This window comes from Electrophorus electricus, chromosome 6 (assembly GCF_041902795.1).
Source record: "Electrophorus electricus isolate QZ-2024a chromosome 6, ASM4190279v1, whole genome shotgun sequence".
Lineage (NCBI taxonomy): Eukaryota > Metazoa > Chordata > Actinopteri > Gymnotiformes > Gymnotidae > Electrophorus > Electrophorus electricus.
Window position 1 is genome coordinate 18,218,621 of NC_137502.1, and position 21,021 is coordinate 18,239,641.

The 21,021-nt window shown below is 40.1% G+C and overlaps 2 protein-coding genes across 4 annotated transcripts; both read left to right on the forward strand.

Annotated features, from left to right (window-relative positions):
- Positions 1-263: 263 nt before the first annotated feature.
- Positions 264-2,722, forward strand: fbxo36a (F-box protein 36a). Its single transcript, XM_035525725.1, is given in 5 exon segments — positions 264-359; positions 655-686; positions 688-761; positions 985-1,157; positions 2,594-2,722. Coding segments are annotated over 5 exon segments (504 nt in total).
- A 1,838-nt stretch (positions 2,723-4,560) lies between these two features.
- Positions 4,561-17,337, forward strand: zbtb38 (zinc finger and BTB domain containing 38). 3 transcript variants are annotated; one of them, XM_027026354.3, is made up of 2 exons: positions 4,561-4,652; positions 12,982-17,337. In XM_027026354.3, the coding sequence occupies exons 1-2, from the start codon at positions 4,638-4,640 to the stop codon at positions 16,858-16,860; spliced, it is 3,894 nt and encodes a 1,297-aa protein (XP_026882155.2). In that variant the 5' UTR covers positions 4,561-4,637; the 3' UTR covers positions 16,861-17,337. The 3 variants fall into 3 exon arrangements, with proteins under 3 accessions (XP_026882155.2, XP_026882157.2, XP_026882154.2); XM_027026356.3 differs by lacking the exon at positions 4,561-4,652 and adding an exon at positions 7,715-9,238; XM_027026353.3 differs by lacking the exon at positions 4,561-4,652 and adding an exon at positions 9,264-9,392.
- The last annotated feature ends 3,684 nt before the right edge of the window (positions 17,338-21,021 follow it).

Genomic DNA, 21,021 nt, shown 5'->3' on the forward strand with positions numbered 1-21,021 from the left:
ATAGCTTTTGTTTATACAAATCCCTTATCAAATATCACTCCGCTGGGTCGTGACCCTCTAATCTTAAAAAAAAATATCATGACTTCTTGATTTTTGCCAAATAGAGCTAAATTTAGAATTATTTCCACATTTTACTATGATGTGTTTTAAACGTTTCTGGATCGCTCATTACAGAATAATCTAAACATTCAGAGAAATATTATTTAAAGCGAATTATTAGGTCAAAGGCTCTGGTTGTCATGGTAACCATCTAGCGTCCAAAAATGGCGTCTCTGCTAAATGAAATATTGTTTGAAACAAGTGGCCAAGGCCAACGTCCTTAAAAATATTTTTTCCAACTTGTTGTAACAAAAACTGAGGTATAATAACTGTATTAGTAACAAGAATCTGTTCATTTGAAATGTTTTATATCTATTGCAAATATCTGATATGTTCAAATTTAGCATAGGGCTATTGATAATAGCTAGCTAGATAGATAGCTATTGTAGCAGCACAAACAGCAATACCTATCTGTTGTATTAGCTATAGATGACACCTATAAAACCTCACTGACAAATATCTAAGATATCTATCTGCTCTTGGGTATTAAAAAAGATCACACATAACCATGCGTTCAAAAATTTATCCCAATATTCTTTTGGTATATGTGGACAGGTGATATGGAGGTGGTGGAAGATTTCACTGAGAACAGTTTCAGGGGTTGGCACATGGGGAGCTCAAACAGTCTCGTGATGAGTTTTTAAGTGATGCTAGAGTTCATTGTAAGATTTGTAAAATTATGTATCATTCATTCTACTCTATAACTGAGCCGAGACCACAAGAAAAAAAATTACAAATTCATGCAAACTGCTTCAGATGTAAAACACGGTTAACTGCAGAAACGTTGCATTGTTATATACCTTCAGAATTAAGTTAAGGTACAACAAAAACGTAAGATGTAAAGGAAGCTATCAACCATCTTATACCAAGTGTGACCTTCTTTAGACCAGGTAGGTGCAGTGTTTGGTTCTAGGATCCTGGAATATAGCTAGGCTCTATTCCAAGGATGCTTTAATTACTTGGAGCGCCTGTCTGACCAATTGCTGCTCCATATCCTCTCTTACCTGACTTTCTGGGACATTGGCCGCCTCAGCCAGACCTCACACAAGTTTAAGAAGGTGAGAACCCCATCCAAAGCCTAGCCAGTTACTCCAGATTGTTCTGACCAGCCCAGTTACTCTAGAGTGGTCTGACCAGACTTATCTATCCTCACTGAATGCTACATTTAATATAATAAAGTTTGCACAATATTGACATACTTATATAGTTAGCAGCATAATAGCATTGTTTTTCTGTAGCTAAGATTAATATGAATCTAATTTTCTACAGAGAAATGTTTGACAATTACCCATTGCTTCAAAGAAATTCTGCAGGTGGGTTTTGCTGTAACAGTGTTTATATAACAATTTTAAATATGTTCCGTTCAACTCAAACTAATTTAAATGGCCTCATGTTCCTATCAGTACAAGAGTTAGTCTGAGTTAGGTTAGTGTGAGCATTAGGTGTAGAATTGACTCTGTCTGTGGCCTGGACCCCTTTTGCTATTTGCTTGAGTTTGGTTCATTTCCTCTTTGGATTTATCAGAGTGTAACTTCATAATATTTTCCCTACTAAACCAGTAACAGTAATATAGAGTCTAAAGCCCACCTGAGACCATGCACAGTTTGTGTTAGCCACACTCTGGGTCTTCATCAGTGGTTAGCTTCTGATCAAATGGCCACTTTAGGCCAATTTTGTTTGGGTGGCAGACACTTTTATTACAGCATTGGCACTTCCATGTGCAAAAAACACCAACAATAGTACAGTAAGGGTATGGACATGCTCAACACCTACAACCCTGCCACTACATGTGAGAGATTATGCTTTGTTGAGAGTTGTCCACTAAGCAAATATCTGGTCATTATGCATTTACATAAAATAGACTTACAAACATAAGTATATTGAGTTTTGATACTTAAATTGCATAAAAATATGCTTCAGACTCGACTTGCAACTCAACCTTAAATAACTTCAGACCTGTCTAAATTGAATACAAATGATTCATAAAAATTATATTGTTTTTTGTTTGTTTGTTTGTTTTGTTTTATTTTGTTTTGTTTTTGAAATAGTGCCATTGTCAAATTCATGAAAAATGTGTTTTGGCTTTCTTTAATTGTCTTAGCTCCCCACCCGTTTGAATTATATTATGCATCTAGGGGTCAGAGAAAGTGAAGTGGATAATGGCCTCAACATCTACACCACACATACCACATGCAGTAGGCCAACCTCTTTAAGAAGATCTTTCTTTTGATTGGAACAACAAAAGTCCAATCCTCAATCTCACTTCATTCAGCATGAAAAGGAAAGACTTCAGACTTGACTCATATTTCAGTTATTAATTTTCAGTTAAGACCTCTCCCTCAAAGACTTCAGATTTGACTCACATTCAAAATCAAACTCATTTTCAAAGATTTTAAAACATCTACGGTACCTTATAAAGTAGTAAGTGAATACAAGGTACATGTTTCTGATATAATGGCTGGTGAATATCTGGTGCATATCTGTTTATGTACAGCTTTGTGACTCTAAGGATTTGAGGGAGCAGGCGGTACAGAGCTGCTGCGATGATATCACACCAGATATGGAGATACTGGCCAATGCAATTGGCTGGAGGAGGATCTATTTCACCTTCTACCACACCTAATGTCACCATGGCAGCATCACTCTGGCAGCAACATCTGAGACAGTGTTAATTAAATTTATGCACACAGTTGAAAGGAATGAATACAATTCCAAGTTTTTTGATATAACTTGTTTCCAAATACAGTGTTTATGGAGTGCCAAATGTGTGTTTCATAAATATTTTTCAAATCACAGGAAATGCTGTACAAAAAAGCACATGGACTTATATGCCTTTCATGATCTTAAATCACTTTCAGAGGCAACTGATATATATCTAGATCTAACATATCAGTCCATAGAGGTTTGGTAATTGCCTAATAAATTAAAGCTGTGTTAGAACAAATCCAAAAATGTGTAATATTTGAGGTCCCTAGTGCCTGGACTGAGAATCACTTTGAACGCCTTCATTCTTGCTTTATATAACATCGAAGCGAATGGTAATGTCTGGCGTTTAAAACCCTGTAACAATTCTACCCCCTAGCGGTTAGTTCTGTTACTATTTAGGCTTTGGTAATGTTAAAGGCACCGTCAGTTAGAAACCAGCACTAGTAACCAGCAGATGGCGCAAACATTTCATAACATTCATTAGCCTATTGGATGATGGAACGTAACGTGATGTGAGGGAAAACAGTTGTTATAAAAATGATCAGTTTAAATAGAAAATAATTATGTACTTTTTAACATAAGCAGAATACTAAATATAAGTTAAAATGTAATACTCAATGCAAAAGATCTGAAATAAACTTATTTCAATTTCAACACTGTATCCTAAAAAGTGACAGAATCACACACTCACGAAAGAGAGACACAGAGGTGGATGGAATGGGATTTGACAGCTTGTCCCTGGCTGGGACTGAGCTCTATTAATAGCCTCAAACAGTCTTCTCAGCTAAATGGTGGGAGACACACACACACAAACACACACACACACACACACACACACACACACACACACACACACACACACACACACACACACACACACACACATTATCTAATGAGATGCTGTTTTCAGGTACATCAATGCATCAACCAAACACAGACACCTCCATATGTCTGTTCTAGCTTTTTAATCATTTCCATCCCCACAGGCTCTTGGTCATAGTAAATACATCTAAGTGAGGCCTGTGGAAGTGCTAAAGCCCCCCTTACACACACACACACACACACACACACACACACACACACACACACACACACACACACACACACACATACACACACACACACACACACACACACAAAAAGAAAACAATTAAAGGGACTGGGTATGTCCATTTCAAACAAACCAGGCCAGACAGATAAGAACCCAGACACAAGAATAACCATATGAAAAGGAAAAAGCAGATTAGGTATGAGATGGAAGATCAGAAGAGATATTTGAACTCTTCAGCTAATACTTTTTTAGTATTTGTCTGCCTCTATAATGGTGTTTTAGATCTCATTCTCCTTCTCCCCCAAGGTGCATCACAGAAAAAAAGGAAAATAAATGTTCAGTATTGTTTTTTAGTATGCAATTTGAGTGTTCACATCTGCAATTTGCTGAGGGAATACTGAGAAAATCCGAGAAAAAGTTGAGAAAAGTTGAAATTGTGTGTGTTTGGTTTAGAGCTGACATTGGAAATGAGCCCACAGAGATGCTGGAGCTGCTTTATCTGTTCTGCATAATCACTAGATAGATAGAGACACCCCCCTCCCCCATAACCCCACAGGTTAATAATGCAAAATACCAGTAAGGTTAAACCAGTCAGGGATAGGAAATTATCAGTAATATACAAAGCAATCTGTAAAGACAGGAGGAGCTGAAGTTACGGTGAAAACCTCTCTGTGATCTTCATAATGACCACAAGGTGGTACTGCACGCTGAGCTCACGTCAAGAATTGCATTTGCTGAGAGAAGGAACAGAGGAAATGTGATCCTGGTCACAAACAGCAAAATGAACAAACTGCAGGTTGGTAAAGAATTTCTAATTATATTCCAAGTCAGTCATTTTACTGGCTATCTAATCAGGCAGTGTCATATTTCTAGATACAACTTAAATAACTTCAATGTGTAAGAAATCTGTTGTTTTGATGTTTGTGTTTGATGTTATTGATACTTTTATGTTAATATTTGTGCTCTGTAGTGACAGTGAGTTTGGCTTTGACAATATTCAGTATTTAAATTTGGAAACAGGAAGGGCTTGGTACAGGCACAGGACTTACTGGTGTGCTGTGTGCCTGTTCTTGTATGTTCTTGCTGTATCACAACCTTGGGCGGGTGACAGAGAGAGTGATCTTATCACTAGGGTGACTTGGCACAACAATCCATAGGACTCCTCTCAGCTAATGCCCTCTTTCCAGGCTGGCTGAGCTAGTGTTAACATGTTAATGCTGCTCCTGTTTAGAACAGGAAGTGAGTGATAGGGTGGGAATAGTAACTTAGAGAGATCCTTAGCTAACAGAGTTAGCTAACTAGCAATATTTATTTGAGAGCAACCATTAGGTGGAAGCTAAAGTGCTCTGTGAAGCTTCAACTCACATAGATCTGTGACTCATTACTAACTAAAATGTGGTTTAAAAGCTGGTAGCTGAGTATAGGCTAGATAAAATGCTTACCCACAACCTGAGTTACCTGTACAATAAAAATCTACTGGGCTTTGCTTTACTGGAATGCAGAATTAGGCTAAATTAGATTCTAACTGATAATTAGGGACAAATAACTGCAATTTGGCAATTCTATTCCAAAAATTCGTTCCTGGTAACATACATAATGTACGTGCTATCCTAAGCTAACATGCTGCAGTTAGAATGCATTCAGTCAAGGGCTTTGAGGCATTCATTTCAGGATGCAGGTTTCTGAGAGCACAGTCAGCAGGCTACATATGAATTGTAGTCAGCATACATGATTTCTGATTTGAAAAGCATATTTTTAATTTTAATTTAACACTCATTGTATTTAATGTTGTTTACTCATCATTGCATTTAACTATAAATAACCTTATGTGCAAACTTGGGCTTTAAGTGCATTTTGATGACAAAATCTGCATTAAAATGTATCCTTGGAGAAAAATACCTTTTTGGTAATGATTGACAAGGCCTCAGTGACACACAATTTAAATGTACTCAATTTCAATGTACTAATCTACTATAAGTTCAATTATAGCACCTTTAGAACATATTTATATTTTGTAAATGTTTCATTTCAGCAGTAATTATTGCAACAATTATTAGAGTTGCAGTTACATGGAACACCTAAGCTTAAACAATTTGAATAGCTTCAAATTTATTGGCGTGTAAGAAAGTAAGCAGAACTATTTTAAATGAGTTGGTTGGGTAAGGTGAGGAAGACCAAATAATATTCCATTTAGAAATTAAAAAGAAACAACATAAAAAAAACAGATTAGGACCAGCAAAGTGTGGACATGAACAGCTACACACTAAAAACCTCAGAGTTCACTACCATAACACTGATGAGTACCATGTACTGCATGAACCAAAGTAAAAGTAAAAACTGCTATCTGCTCTGTGAATACGAAGAGTGTTTAACAAAAATATGTGCATTTTTAAAGTGAGATAAAGTATTTTAAAGTGAGGGTGAGAGAAAATCATAGACAGAGTGTCAGAGGAAATGTTTCAGCTACTCACTACGATCAGTGCTCCATCAACCTGAACCACAATACTAAATATTTGAATATATTAATCATATAACTGGAGATGCACAGTCACAAAATGGATTTTGCAGAAAAATCTGGCCTAGTCATCTGAACAAACCTCATCTGGTGGGTCTTTGTTATTTAGGACCAAAAATTCAAGAACCAGTTATTGGATAAGTAAATAACATGGCCAGAACATACCGTAAATAGATAGGCCTTTGTTTAAACTACCACAACCTGCAGATGGATGCAGTACAGATCTGGTAGAGCTTTACCAGGATAATTACCTAGTACATCTACAGAGCACACACACATAAGAATGCTATTACATGTAAAATCAAATAGAACTACATATTACCCATTTTATAACCTATAACACTGGCCTTACACTTTAGAATCACTACAGCAGTGCTAAAATATGTATAAAATGTGTTTTAGAGTTCTTATATGTCATATGAGTTCATATGTGTCATTGAGTTTGTATGTTTTATTAGTCTCAAACTCCAGACATCAACAAATTCCCTGTGGGGGCACGTTAAGTAGTATAGTCACATCTTGTCTCTGCTGTGGTGCATCCTATAATTTTCCTATACGAGCAATGCATCTAAGGCATGCACACACTGCACAAATACATTACTATGAATTTGAACGAATACACACAGAATATACATATAGAAAATGCAGCAGCTTTTGTTGTCTGAGAAAATGTATAAAGCTATGGGATGTATCTAAGGATTTTGGGATGAATTTAAGGAATCAGTATTAGACTGGACTGGCCTAATGAAGATTCCCATACATTTTTAACCATTTCTATTTTTAATGTACTTTTCATTAAGTAACAATATATATGTGAATGTTTTCAGGGCAAAGTGTAAAAAAAAAAGTCAATTTATTTAAAAATATTTGTTTTTTATTTTATACATTTCAGTTGCTACTAATGATGATTTCTTTTTAAAAATGCTTAGTTTTTTTTCCATTACAGCCAGTGAAATGCATAATACATCTATCAACATTTGTTATGAGCCTGTTTTTTTTTTGTTTTTTTTTTGTCTCTATCAAATACATATCTATGTGAGAATAGATATGTAGGAGTTAATAATACTATAATACAATCAGTCTAAAGCCCTGGCTAGAGTTGAAATACATACATATATATATATGTGTGTATGTATGTATATATATGTATGTATATATATATATATATATATATATGTATGTATGTATATATATGTATATATATGTGTGTATATATATATATATATATATATATATATATATATGTATATGTGTGTGTATATATATATATATATATATATATATATGTATATATATGTGTATATATATATATATATATATATATATATATGTATGTTCTCAAACTATCTTCCTTGGAGATAACCATGTATAAACATTTAATGTCCACTGAAAAAAATAGAGTTGGCAGGTAGTGTTTGTTCTTTGAAGGATTTCTAGAAAATGTGAACAGTCTTTAACATATGTAGATAAGTACTGAACAATTGGTTGAAAAATATAATCAAGAGACTGGGATACACACACACACACGTGTGTGTGTGTGTGTGTGTGTGTGTGTGTTTGTATGTATTTATATTGCTGCAGTGCTGTTCTATCAGTCTAATTGGGATTTTGGGATTCTGATTACAACCTCTCTATATGCTGTCTTTTCTCTTTTGTCATATTTTTCCTCTTCACTGTAACTTCCTCCCTCTCCCTCTCTCTCTCTCTCTGCAGTGCACTTGTTTCCGGTCTACATATACCTCTCATCTTTTAATTTTAGCAAAATCCTTTTATTATATTTCATTACATTAACCCTTCTTTCTCATTCCTCAGTAACATCCTTCTGTCCATCTTCCTCTCTTGTTTTTTCCCTCTCTTTCACCCTTTGCTCCTGTTTTTCACATGATCTTCCTCCTCTCCCATTGCTCTGCCTTGCCATTGCTATAGTACACTCCCCCTTTTCCTCTTTCAGCCAAGCAGCAGGAGAAACAGGCTCAGAGGATGTACTCATGCTCTCTCTCACTGTATCTCTCTCTCTCTCATACTCTATCTCATTCTGCTTAATGCAGCTTGGCTGCATTAAAATATGCATTAAAATGCCTGCAGTGCTATCCTATGTGTGTGAAAAAAAGAAAACAATATGTGGGAGAATGAGACAAAGAGTGTCATGCATGTATACATGTGTATGCAAATGTAGTGTATGCACTGTTTTTTTCCATCTTAAATTTGCAGCAACCCATCTCACCATATTGCTGCACTTCTGGAAATCCCAAAGCCACTATGCTCTTGCACTGCTGCTAACACATATCCACCTAGTGTGCAGGAGTATAGCTGCTTTGAATTTTACCATCCTTATCTTCTCCTTTAGTTCCCTGTACCAAAAGTGCTTTTGACATTAGCTTTGCAGCTGTCTGTGTCTCTTGCTCTTCCTCTTTCATAGCTGTCTGTCAGCCATGGTGTCTAAAGTTGCTACTCTGCAGCTGCGTGCCTGTGCTCAGGCGGCTAAGGAGCAGCAGTGCTCACCTATTTATAAACCACACAGTGGAGGCAAAAGCTCCAGCAGGCACCACCAGCAGAAGGGAGCTGAGCGGATGCCACCCTTCCACCACTGGACCAGGAGCCCAGCGGAAAGAGGGTACTGATAGCATGGCATTATAAGAGAGTGAGAGAGAGATACAGAAAACGAGAGAAACGAAGAAAGACAGAGAGAGAAAGAGACTTTAAGATCCTGTGAGAGGAGAACTGAGCAGCAAGCAACGAGTCATTCTCAAAAAAAAAATTTCGTCTGCAGTTTGTGAAACCATTTTTTTCACCCTTAAGTGGAAGAGAGTGTGATGTGTTGCACTGTCACTCTGCCTCGTCACGCTCTCTGATGAACAGAAATAAAGGTATGTTCAGCATGCTTCCTTTTCTCCAGGCTACTGTAGAAATTGCTAGGACTTAAGCTGCAGAGCTCAGTGATGAGCTTCTGGCTCTTTGTATGACTAGACAGCTCATATGAGAACATGGCAGCGGGTCTTGTTTCGCAGTGTTCTGTCTGAGGTAGGAAAGGGGATTTTATTTTTATTCATATGCTACTCTGAATAACTGTGTTTCACTTTGCTGCTGTTGTGCAGGGTGTATAACAAGGGTGTGGCTAGACTGATACATCCATTGATGAGCAAGAATTTTTCTGCGAATGCAAAAAAACAACAAGTATTATGAAGTATTACAAAACAGTATTAAATCATTACGTAAAACATTTACAGCATGAATAGCAACAACAAACACAATGCAATCCTAGTGTTTTTTAAAAAGTGGGTTACCAACTCAGATTAGCGCCGCCATCGCAGGAACAGATGCAGCAAGCTCACACTGCAAGTAGAAAGGGCAGTCCAGTAGCTTTGCTTCCACTGCAGATGAGACACACACACAGTCTTAAACACACAGAGCCGATCAGCAACTCTGTCTGTGTTGCTAAATTCTATATGGTTCCTTAATGCGAAGCTTTCAGCAGAGCTATAACAAATTCCCTGGTGGGGCGGTGCATGGTCCACCGATCAGCTCATGCACAATAAATACTGCGCCACAGCATGTTGCCATGACAACGGAGGCCTGTTAGATGGAGAGACTAGCAAATGTTTTTGCACCGATTAAAAGCTCGGTCTCTCCCACAAGTCTAGCAGCACCCCATAGTAATCAAACATCTCCAGCAATGTATACAGAATGCAGCTTAGGTGCAGTGGCTAGACTATATAAATTAATATACAATGTTATTAATTTATGAAAATGTATATTAAAAGCAACCATAAGACATCCTGCTGGTCACACACTGCTGTCCGAGACCTCATCAATGCGGGCTGCAGAGTTGTGTGGGTGGATGGACTGTGGCTTTTTCTGCTGTGTAATTCTGCTGTGTTGAGCTTTGCTGGTAGTTTATACTCCCTTTGAGCAATATGTATTGCACAATAACCATTTGTTAGCTTGCACCAACTGCATACAAATTAAACCAGCTCATCTTCTTGAAAAGTAATAAACATCGAAAAGCAATGTATTTGAAATTTAATGCAACTCAGTCGTTGACAGCAATATGAACTGATGGCTAAAGTAGCAGTACATTGGCAGCCATTTTACCTGTAGCAAGGCTACCTCCCATCAGGGTTTTAAAATGGCTGCTCAGCTGGTAAGGAAATGAGCACTCTGCTACTTCTACTGCACCATGACACTGACATAGGAGATTAAGTGCAATGCCATCATGCTGCAGATGACCACAGGTGTAAAAGCTAATTTGTGAGATTCTGGCTGGGAGAGAAACAACTAATTTAAAGACAGAAATCCAAGAGAAGAATGACAAAAAGACCAATGACACAAAAGGAATGTGACAAAGAAGGGGACAAAAAAAGTAATATGCATTGTGCCAGAGAGAAAAATAAACCGAGAGAAATAATTGCAACCAGGTTTGCAGTGACTGACTGGAGTTCTGCTCATCAGAAACATTTTACATGTGTGATGGTTAGGGTAGTTAATTATTTCTATTATTTCTTAATAATTTGATGTGGAGCAGTGGTTAAAACATGCAGGAGACTATATAATTCAAATGTGACATTTAACTGGCATGTTTTATGTATTAGTTTCATGTACTCTGAGGTCTTAATTCATTTTGTTGAATTGTTTTCTAAATCTAAGCATGAAGGGTATTATAATGGTAAACTCATTTTCAAATGAATCACCTTACATTATCTCTGTAGAAACCATTTTTATAAATTAAATACCTGCACAACAAAAATAGGCTATAATTAAATGTCTTTAAAACATTTCATGTTTTTGTCAAGCCATCTATCTTTAATCATATAAAACTTGAAGGCATGCATGACTCACATGACAGTGGAGAGACTCACTTCAGTTCTCATTATCTCTCCTGTATCCTGCACATCATAAAGAAAATGCAGAATTATTGACCCACTTCTCTCACATCCACAGGATGTGTGATCTTGCAGAGTGTGTGACTGAGAGACAGACTGACCTTCATTTATGTGAAAGTGCTGAGTCAGCAGGTTGACTATGATGTTATCTCTGTGTATAAGGCAAGGGCTCTTTCCTAAAGACAGCTTCTGGTTAGAGATGTGTTCTGTGGAAGGAAATAAACAGATCTAATGATTTTTTTTTTAAATTGAAAATGCCACTTCATAAAACAAGACAGTGTTCTGCCAAGAGTGTAGACAATTTACTTGCATCATTCCAGTCCCAGTGAAGACTGTTTTCAGTTCCAGCAAAGGATCACCATTACAGTATTTTGAAACGTCCCAGCCTACCTATCTTTTGCTAACCTCTAAAGTTTATGGCCCTCAAAGTGGCTGTCTTACACACCTTCTCACTCTCATTAGTTAGGACCACCATCAAAAGGAAAACAACAGACTTCTGAAAAAGTCTTCTTCCTTATCACTCTGCTACTCCCTGTGTTCCTAAACAACAATGTATTGTCTACTCAAACCATGTGTGAGACTTCTGTTAGGGAATGGATACACCATTTATCTAAAAGAACACCACACACACAAAAGAGTATGAGTGAATTTCTGAGCATGTTCTTTCTAATAGTACTCATCACTCACAGCAGAAACCTGCACTCTGTCTCCATGCCCAGAGCAGCAACTCCCACACTCCCACAGGTGTTTGCTTCTAAACCAGATGACTAGCACATGCTCAGTCTACCTCTGTCTGAGTAAACATCTCATCTACCAAGATAGATACAGTAGATAAAAAGAAACAGTTGTACTAAAATAGCAGTTTTTCTTAGTAGTATTGGATTGGATATACACAACTTTCCATCAGTTTTGATAAAATGTTACATGGTGCTAAGTGGTAAGAGCTACTCTGTTGAATCAAGTGAACTGTCAGTTTTTGCTATAAAAAAACAAAACAAAACTCTGCAATCCCTTCCTCGTGTTATTAATAAATATTTCAAACTATTTCAAATGCCTTACATTTCTTTATTTAAACCATAATTCTTAAAGTTGAAAGACATTTAAGAGGCTCATTTGTGTAAAGACTTGGTGTATCTTGGCTTGGTCTGACTGGTACTCTGCAAGTAGTCAGCTGATAAACATTTAGTGATGTGTACTTAGAAGTTTGCATATAGATTCAAATGTCTGAGCGTTGCTGCCCCCTAGTGTTTGACATAATAAGGTGTATTTTGTAGTCAAGTATGCTGAAAAACATTGATTCATGCACCTTAATTCACTAATTCAATGTCTTTTTAAAAATGTTGCACACTTGGGGAAGAATAATATGAATGCACAATATAAAGTGGTATGAGTTTATATGAATTTGCAAGCAATTTACATGTCGAATGCTCTGAAAATATTAATAATTAAATGAAAGCACTCATCTCTTTTTATTGATTCAGAAAATATTCACACATTGTGCTGTGGTTTTAATTCGAAATGGTTGGTTATAATTTCCATTTTTACACATCAGTCTACAGTCTATTATGTACGTACTTCTTCTCAAGCTAAAAATGCACAACTAAATGCACAAATAAAAAAATATAATACTATTATACAACTACTGTTATGAGAAATAATAAACATAATTGTGGAATTACTCTATAACACTCTACACACTGTGATTATTTCTTCTGTTATCCTCCCTGCAGATGATGGTGGTCCAGTCCAGCACTCATGGAATGACTGAAAACTCCTACCCCAGCACAATCCTCACTCGGCTGAGTGAACAACGCTTACAAGGCCTGTTCTGCGATGTCACTATTGTTGTGGAGGACATCAAATTCCGTGCTCACCGGAACATCCTGGCTGCCACTAGTGGATATTTCCACAATGCTTTCACAGCCTCAGACACTTTCATGTCTGGCCAAGTGCTGGAGCTTCCAGACCTAAAGTCTGAGGTGTTTGCCAGCATTCTCAACTTCATGTATTCTTCCAGGGTGGAGTCAGCCAACACAGAGAACAACAAGAACTTGGTAGCTGCTGGGAAAAGGTTAGGGATCCCCTTTCTAGAGAAGCTACTAGAGACACCTCAGGAGTCTGAGGTGTTCCAAAGACTGGCCTGTACTCACTCAGAGAGCTCTTCTAGTCAGCTAAAACTGTCTGGAACTTGTGCACTGAAGAAGGAGACGCAACGGCTTGAGGAACAGGACTGTTCTAAAGGCCCACGAATAACTAATGCTTTCTCTATTACAGAAGTGGCAGCAATTAGCAACCCGTTTACCCCAATGAACTTGAGTAACAATGGTCCCCAATCACCAGACACAAGTAACCATCCATCTGTCTGCACAGCACCAGGCATGCCCTCAACAGAAAGTGACCCCAACTATGCCATGACTGAACCCACACATGCCCTGTCTGAACACTCATATGCCGTGAGCCAAGGCCATCAAAGTACTGACCTCAAAGAGGGGGTACAATTATGTGATAAAGGCAACATCAGACCTGTAGTGATACCATCTAAGACTCTCACCATCAATAGAATTGGTCCCCTTAAGAAGCGCCACATCCACCGCAAAGGCACAACCTCCATATCTGATGAAACAAAAGTATCCATTCAGAATCCCGGTAGAAGCCCTGTGGTACAAAATATTGTTCCTGACCCTTCATCTATTGTGCAGTCTCCAGCTGCATTGAGTGGTTCTTCCCCAAACTTGTTGGCTCCAGTTGAGGTTACACCCCCACAAGATGCTGATCCACCCTCTTTAATTCCTGAAAACATAAGCTCTGCTTCAGTTTACCACTGCCAGCAATGTACTGAGGCCTTCAGCAACTTAGCACTTCTCACTATCCACATGCAAATCCACAACAGAAGATTTGTCAGTCATTTGTTTTGCAAGTATTGCCACAAAAATTTCATGCACTTAAAAAGGTTGCACAATCATGAACAGGTGTGTATGAAAGGCCCACCAGAGCTGGAGTTGAATGGCAAAAAGGATTCAGTCAGTCTAGACTCAAATAATACATTCAGAAAGGATGATACAGTTTTCCCTATTCCTGATAGACAGGAACCTCCAGTAATGGATCCCACACTCACATGCCCATTGGAAACGCCTCTAGATGGAATTGCAAAATCAAACAGTCAACGGGCATATAAATGCAGCATGTGCAAACGAGCCTATGTGACTTTGTCTAGCCTAAAAAGACATGAGAATGTGCACTCATGGCAGAGAGCATATCCTTGCCATTACTGCAATAAGGTTTTTGCTCTAGCAGAATACCGTACCAAACATGAGATCTGGCACACAGGTGAGCGACGCTATCAATGCATCTTCTGTTTGGAGACATTCATGACTTATTACATTCTCAAGAACCACCAGAAGTCATTCCATGGCATTGACCCACGTCTGGCAGTAAATAAAAAATCAGCTAATGGTGGTTTGAAGGGAAGTGTTTATCCTATAAAGCTCTACAGACTTTTACCAATGAAGTTCAGAAAGAAAAGGTACAAGTCTTATAGTCAAACTTACTCTGAGGGCATGAGCAACCATGAACAGTCCTTCTCTGATGTACTCGACACCAATTCCCCAGCTGCTTCACTGGAAGGTACAGATCCTACAGTGGCAGACAGTGCCATTAGTGGTCAGTCATTATTCTCAATGCCTGTGACTTTCATGGCAACCCCTAAAATGGTGGCTTCTGAAATGCCTCGTATTACATTTGACCAACCATGTGACCAAAATAAAGAATTGGCTTTAACAGCTGACAGGATTGTGACTTGTCCACAACAGGGAGGCTTGCATGCCACTAATAATGCTATAAAAAATAGACTACAGAACTTCGAGGGCACTGGATCACCTGTTTTCAGTTATGGGTACCAATCCTCAGTGACAACACAAGAAAATGCAGAGTCCTCCATGGTAATGCACAAAAATAACTCATCTCATACACAGAACAGCAGCACCACAAATAGAGATGTTTTGCCCTTCCTTAACATACCACCTGTCTGCTCATTTGAGGGCTTGAGTAAGCTTAGTGAATTATCAGCAGCAGCACAAACCATTGAAGCAATGGCTAACCAACTGTTCCAGCCACGGCCAGAGAAACTACCACAGAGCCTCAGTCCTGCTGGAAAAACGGAAACATACATTGCCAAACCGGCCTGTCCTGGTCCATCTATGAACAGTGAAGTCTTGCCCTTGTGCCAGATAACTGTGAAAATTGGCAATGAGGCCATTATTCGGCGCAAAATTAAAGGCTCAAAGCTGTTCCCAAAGAAGAAAAAGAGGAGAAGCTGGAAAAAAGTTGAGGATCAAAGTAGTCCACTACAGAACAGTATAGGATGCCCAAGCTTGCGCTTACGGGCAGAGGTTACAACATCGGTTACAGAAAACGAGCCATATGATGATGTGAATGATCCTGAAAATGACAAACTATGGCGTCCATATTATAAATATAAACCTAAAAGGAAAGGCAAAAAATTAAGATCAAAACAAAAAAGGATGAAATCTGTACAGTTCTATACAAAGCCCTTGTCACCTGAACCAGATGGTGATGACTTCATACAGTTTGGCCGCAGCTCAGAAGAAAGTATTCCAGAAGAGAGCTCTGAGTGTAGGCGGCAACTAAGGAGTCACGGCCCAAAGGAGGCATTCCCATGCCACAGCTGTAGCAGCTCATTCTCTACTCCAACCTCCCTCAGCATGCATATTGTCAGCTGCCATCAGCCTCACTGCAAGATATGTGGTAAACAATGTCCCTTGGAGGAGTGTCCCAGTGCAGATCTAGCATTCACAGACAAAAATGGTGACTTTATGTGCCAGAGATGCACAGAGAATGGCTCCTGCTTCAGCTCGGATGTGGCAGCCTGCAGTCTGAGCACTGAGAAACGCTACCGTTGTTCCTACTGCCCACAACGGTTTCTGTACCTTGCCACTAAAAAAAGCCATGAGGCAAAACATTTAGAAAAACTCAATACTGGACGGAGCTGTCGCTACAGCCCTAAAGTCTGCAAGTCTGCAGCACTACTGAGCATGCATGACAACAAGCACTTCAGCAACACCATAGGGGTAAGGCAGCTAAAGAACACTGAGAATAAAGTCACTGCTGAGCCATATTCCCCTGTGAAGGACAGTAAAGGACAGAACCAACCTGCCCCATGGGGAAGTGCAGAGATCTGTTCACCACGCACTTCAAAAACAGAGGAACCAGTAGAAACAGAAATGGAAGGGATTTTTCATAAAACCACCCACATGTTCAAGAAAACCTCTTTGTCATTTTGCTGTGAAGGCAACAGGCCTTTTTCTCCCATCCTCCCTGAGATTCAGAGGAAAAAAGCTAAGAAAAAAAACATTCTGGAACATTGTAAAGACTTTAGTGTGGAGAGGCACAGACAGGACTCTGTGGGGGCTGAGACAGAACGCCAAAAGGGTCCACTGCCCAACTCTGAAACAAATTACCCTCTGAACAATTCCAGGCCCTATCCAACATACCTGAGAAGAGTGCCTGTTACCACAGGAGCCTCCCTGCAGTCACCAAAGTCAGAGTGGCATTTGTGCAAAGAGGAATCACTTTTTTACACCCACAACTGATTCTGCAGGAAGGAAATTCATTGCCTGTTGATGTCACATAGTAAACTGAAATGATGTTAATGAGAATGACTTACCTTGCAATATCAAGTTGCACTTTAGAAATTGTACAGCATAATTGAAAGTGTTATTGTCACTCATAAAGCAATGGTATAAATATAGAGTATTTTTTTGTTCACACAAAATAATGTTTGTAGTTTTTCATTTTTTCTACGAGACAAAAAAAGTTATTTTTGTAAGTTTTTATTTGTCTCTGTGAATTACATGGAAGTCATTGCTCATTATGCATTAGCTTAAATGGGTTATTGGCTGCATGTGCTGATCACATTTAATACTCACTGTAAGAAAGCTGCATTGCAACTTCCTGCACTGTATTCAACTCAACTGTTCTATTTACTGCTTAACATTCACAACATTTAATACATTTACAGGAAAGTCTTCACAAACAATTGTACAATTGATTATATACTTTTCACCAGATCCAAATTCTGATGAGTTGTATTCTTATGAGTAAGTATAGTGTAGTCACTGATAGTTATTAATGTAAGGTATCTTCCCTGGCATATCCAGCGAATACTTCCAAATGGAAGCACCATCAAACATTGTGGCAAGCCTGTGGCTGCAAACAAGCCTACTTCCAAAATGTTTCTCAAAATTCTTTAACACAATTGTCTCTGAAAGATGCATAATAAAATCTTTACAAATAATTTTATGAATAATAAAATAATAAAACATGAATAATAATGCAGTCTTAATCCTTAGGAATTAAGTAGTAAAACTATATATAAATAATAGTAATATAATTTAAAGTAATAAATAAAGTTCATTTTGTGATGTTGGGAGGGAGGGAGCAAGACACAACTGTGGAAAAGGAGTGTCTTTATTCCCCATCATAGAATAAAGGAATAAACAAAAGATCACAGCAGTGAGCTGTCTAAATAAAAGAAACAGATAATTGCTAATGGTAGGCGAGCAATGTACAGTACTGGATAAGTGTACCTGTGGGCTTTAAATAAGATGAGAAACAAAGAAGGCAAACTAGGCAAGGGTGCACATGGTTAATAATCAAGTCATTGGGAGGAGCAGTGTGTGTGTGTGTAGTTGGTGTCCTTCGGGTGATGTGCCTAACGCATTGTGAAAGGGAGCTGTTTTAGGCTGGTGCACCCAATGGAAGTAAGTAGGCTACCAGGTCACGATCCAGGATTTGAGAGCCAGGCAGGCACCCCGCTCTTCTCTACTGGGCCATACCCCTCTCGTTCCACGAGTTACCTCAGCTGCCTCTTTCTTTGCTGCAAGTCTAGCAGGGCACTCATCCTGTACACTGGACTCCCCTCGAGCTCCACCAGTGGTGGTGGTGATCTGGCAGCACCACTGCTCTCCTCAAGGGATCCCACAACCACAGGCTTCAGGGCAGAGATGTGGAAAGCCAACGATATTACAGCAGCTGCCCAGCAAGCCAACCCTGTAGGTCACCTTGTTTATATGGCAGAGGATGGTGTACAGACCTGCATACTGGGGGCAAGCTTGCCATTGGGTTCCCCCCTGACCATCCTTGGTTGCTACCCACACCTGATCTCAGTAGATAGGGGTCTGCTCCACCTTGCTCTTGAAAGTTGCAATGGCCTTTCACAATCGTCTGTGAGTCCACATCTGGACAGCAGGCTGGTCATAGGTTGGGGAGTTCCACAGGTACAGCAGGGGCTGAAATCTCAGGACATACTCAAAGAGCGTGGGTCCCATACCCACATGTTAGAGAGAATTCTGGGCATACTCTGCCCAGGGAAGATAGCAGCATCAGGTCTCTTGACAGTACAGGTGCAGGAATTTCCCTAGTTCCTGGTTCACTCTCTCCACCTGCTCATTAGTCTGTGGATGGTAGCCTGAGGTGAGGCTTACCATTATTTTGAACTTCCCCAGAATTCCCGCCATACCCAGGAAGTGAATTGAAATACCTGGTCTGACACAGTGTCTTTAGGCCACTCGAGTATTCAGATGTGGCAGAAGAGCAAGTCAGCTATCTTGAGCACGGTAGGAAGCATCAGGAGGGGGTTGAACCAGACCATCTTCAAGACCATCTTCAGTCAACAACTATGAGATTGCCCATGTTTACCTCAGAGGCCTGGAGGACCGTGACAAAATCAAGAGCCAGGTGAGACCAGGGACAATTTGCCGTTGGGAGGGAAAGTCGCTTACTGGTTGAGGGTGTGCATGGTATCTTGCTTTGTGCACACTCTGCACATGATGCAACATGCTTCACAATGTCCTTTGCATCTCTGGCTACCAGGACTGTGCTGCCAACAGCTCAGAGGTACACATGGAGCCTGAGTGTCCTGAGCCTAGTGAAGCGTATGCCCAGGTGATGAGCAATGTGCGACATTGCGGCAAAACGTAAAGCCGGCCTGGAGGTCAGTAAGGGTTTGCTGTGTCAATGTCACAACTGAGGTCCCAGCTAATAACCCCTACAAAGCAAAAAGGGGGAGAACTGGTTCTTGGATGGTGGGACATGCCTTGGTGCTGTACTGTGAGGAGAGAACTTCCATCTTCATGTTCTTCGATCCTGGTCTGTAGGTGACTTGGAATGTAAACCATGAGAAGAGCACAAACTGCTGAACCTGGCTGGAGTTTAGCCTCTTGGTGGTTTGGAGGTATTTTATTTTTTTATGGTCCATAATGACCAACAAGTGGTGTCATGCTCCTTCCAGTCAGTGCTTCCACTCCTCAAAGGCCATCTTCATTGCCAGTAGCTCCCAGTCGCCAACCCCATAATTTTGCTGCATTGGGGTCAGCTTCTGGGAGAAGGCAGCTACTAGCTTATGTTTGGGCTTCTGACCCTGACTGCTGAGACAGCATGGCTCCCACCCCTACATCCCTATGTCTATTTGACAACAGAGGGGTTGGTCTGATCAGGCTGCTGCAGTACTGGTGCACTAGTGAAGGCCTTCATGAGTGCAGTGAAGGCTTCAGTTACTGCTAGGGTCCATTTTAGGGGGGGTTGCCTGTCTGTGGAACAAGTCCATTATGAGCTTAGCCAAGGTGCTAAAGGACTGGATGAACCACCACTTGCTAACCCCAGGAAGTGCTGTAGCTGCATTCATTGCCTTCCATTCATTGCCTTCTTTAATCCTAATAAGATCATGGGCACTATGCAAGTCTATTTTAGCAAAGAACTGACCCCCCCCTTCCTCAGCTGCTTAACAGCAGCAGGAACTAGAGCACTACAGCAGGTAAGTTGAAGGGGTGGATGTAACCCTGGGCTAAAACCTCAGGGTAATGGTCCAAGACCTTCTCTTCATCCTGGGAGAGAGGGTAGACCCAGCACCTAGGGGAGACAGCTATCTTCTTCAGGTTGATGGTGTAGTCTTATTTGCAGTGAACAAGGATGGGGATGGTTTTATGTGCCTCCAGGCTCTCCGCCAAGGTGACCAGGAGAGGCAAGGCCCTCTTTTGAGGCAGCAAGAAGGAGCACACTGTATGATCTGATTACGTGACCAGGAAATATCTGGATCGTTTGCACGTAAGCCAGGGGAGCCCTAGTGTGATTGGCTGGAATGGATAGGGGAATAAATAAAAATAACTGTGCAAGTTGTGGGCTGTATCTGCGTATAGCCAGACATGGGGAGTAACGTGATATGTCCCTTGCCCACAGGACCTCCATCCAGTGCATGCACATGCAGTGGGGGGGCAGCAGCAGCAGCTTCCTGTTCCAGTCCATTGAGATCCAGTCCATTAAGTTTCCTGCTGCTCCAAAGTAGATTACAGCTGAAACAAGAGAAGAGTGCCCTTTGTGCAACAACTTCACTGGCACACAAAACATTGCTGAGATGGGAGATGTCCAGCCAGTGTCTAGAATTCCACTGCATACTCCACCGCTGAATGGGAGCCCTGCCTCAGACACAGCAGGGCTCAGCCAGAAACCCTACCCCAGCACGGATGGTGGAACACCGCATTCAGTTCTCTTCAATTGGAAAGCAGCAGAGAGAAGCAAGATACCAGTACAGTCTCGCAGGCCTTAGCCTCCCCATGAGTTGGGAGAAAATGATCACCACATTAGGCTGGTCAGGCAGCCCGGGCTGGTAAGTGAAATAGAGTTAGACCATGCATTGGACCACAAACCCCTCACACCCTGCATGATCACTGACATGAGAGAAGGATCAGTAGCTCCAC

Excerpts from the sequence above, each read along its gene's own strand:
- zbtb38 (XM_027026353.3), top strand. The coding sequence starts at position 9,348 with ATGAGAACATGGCAGCGGGTCTTGTTTCGCAGTGTTCTGTCTGAG. Across the intron at positions 9,393-12,981 it reads TTCGCAGTGTTCTGTCTGAG|ATGATGGTGGTCCAGTCCAG; the intron begins GTAGGAAAGGGG and ends TCCTCCCTGCAG.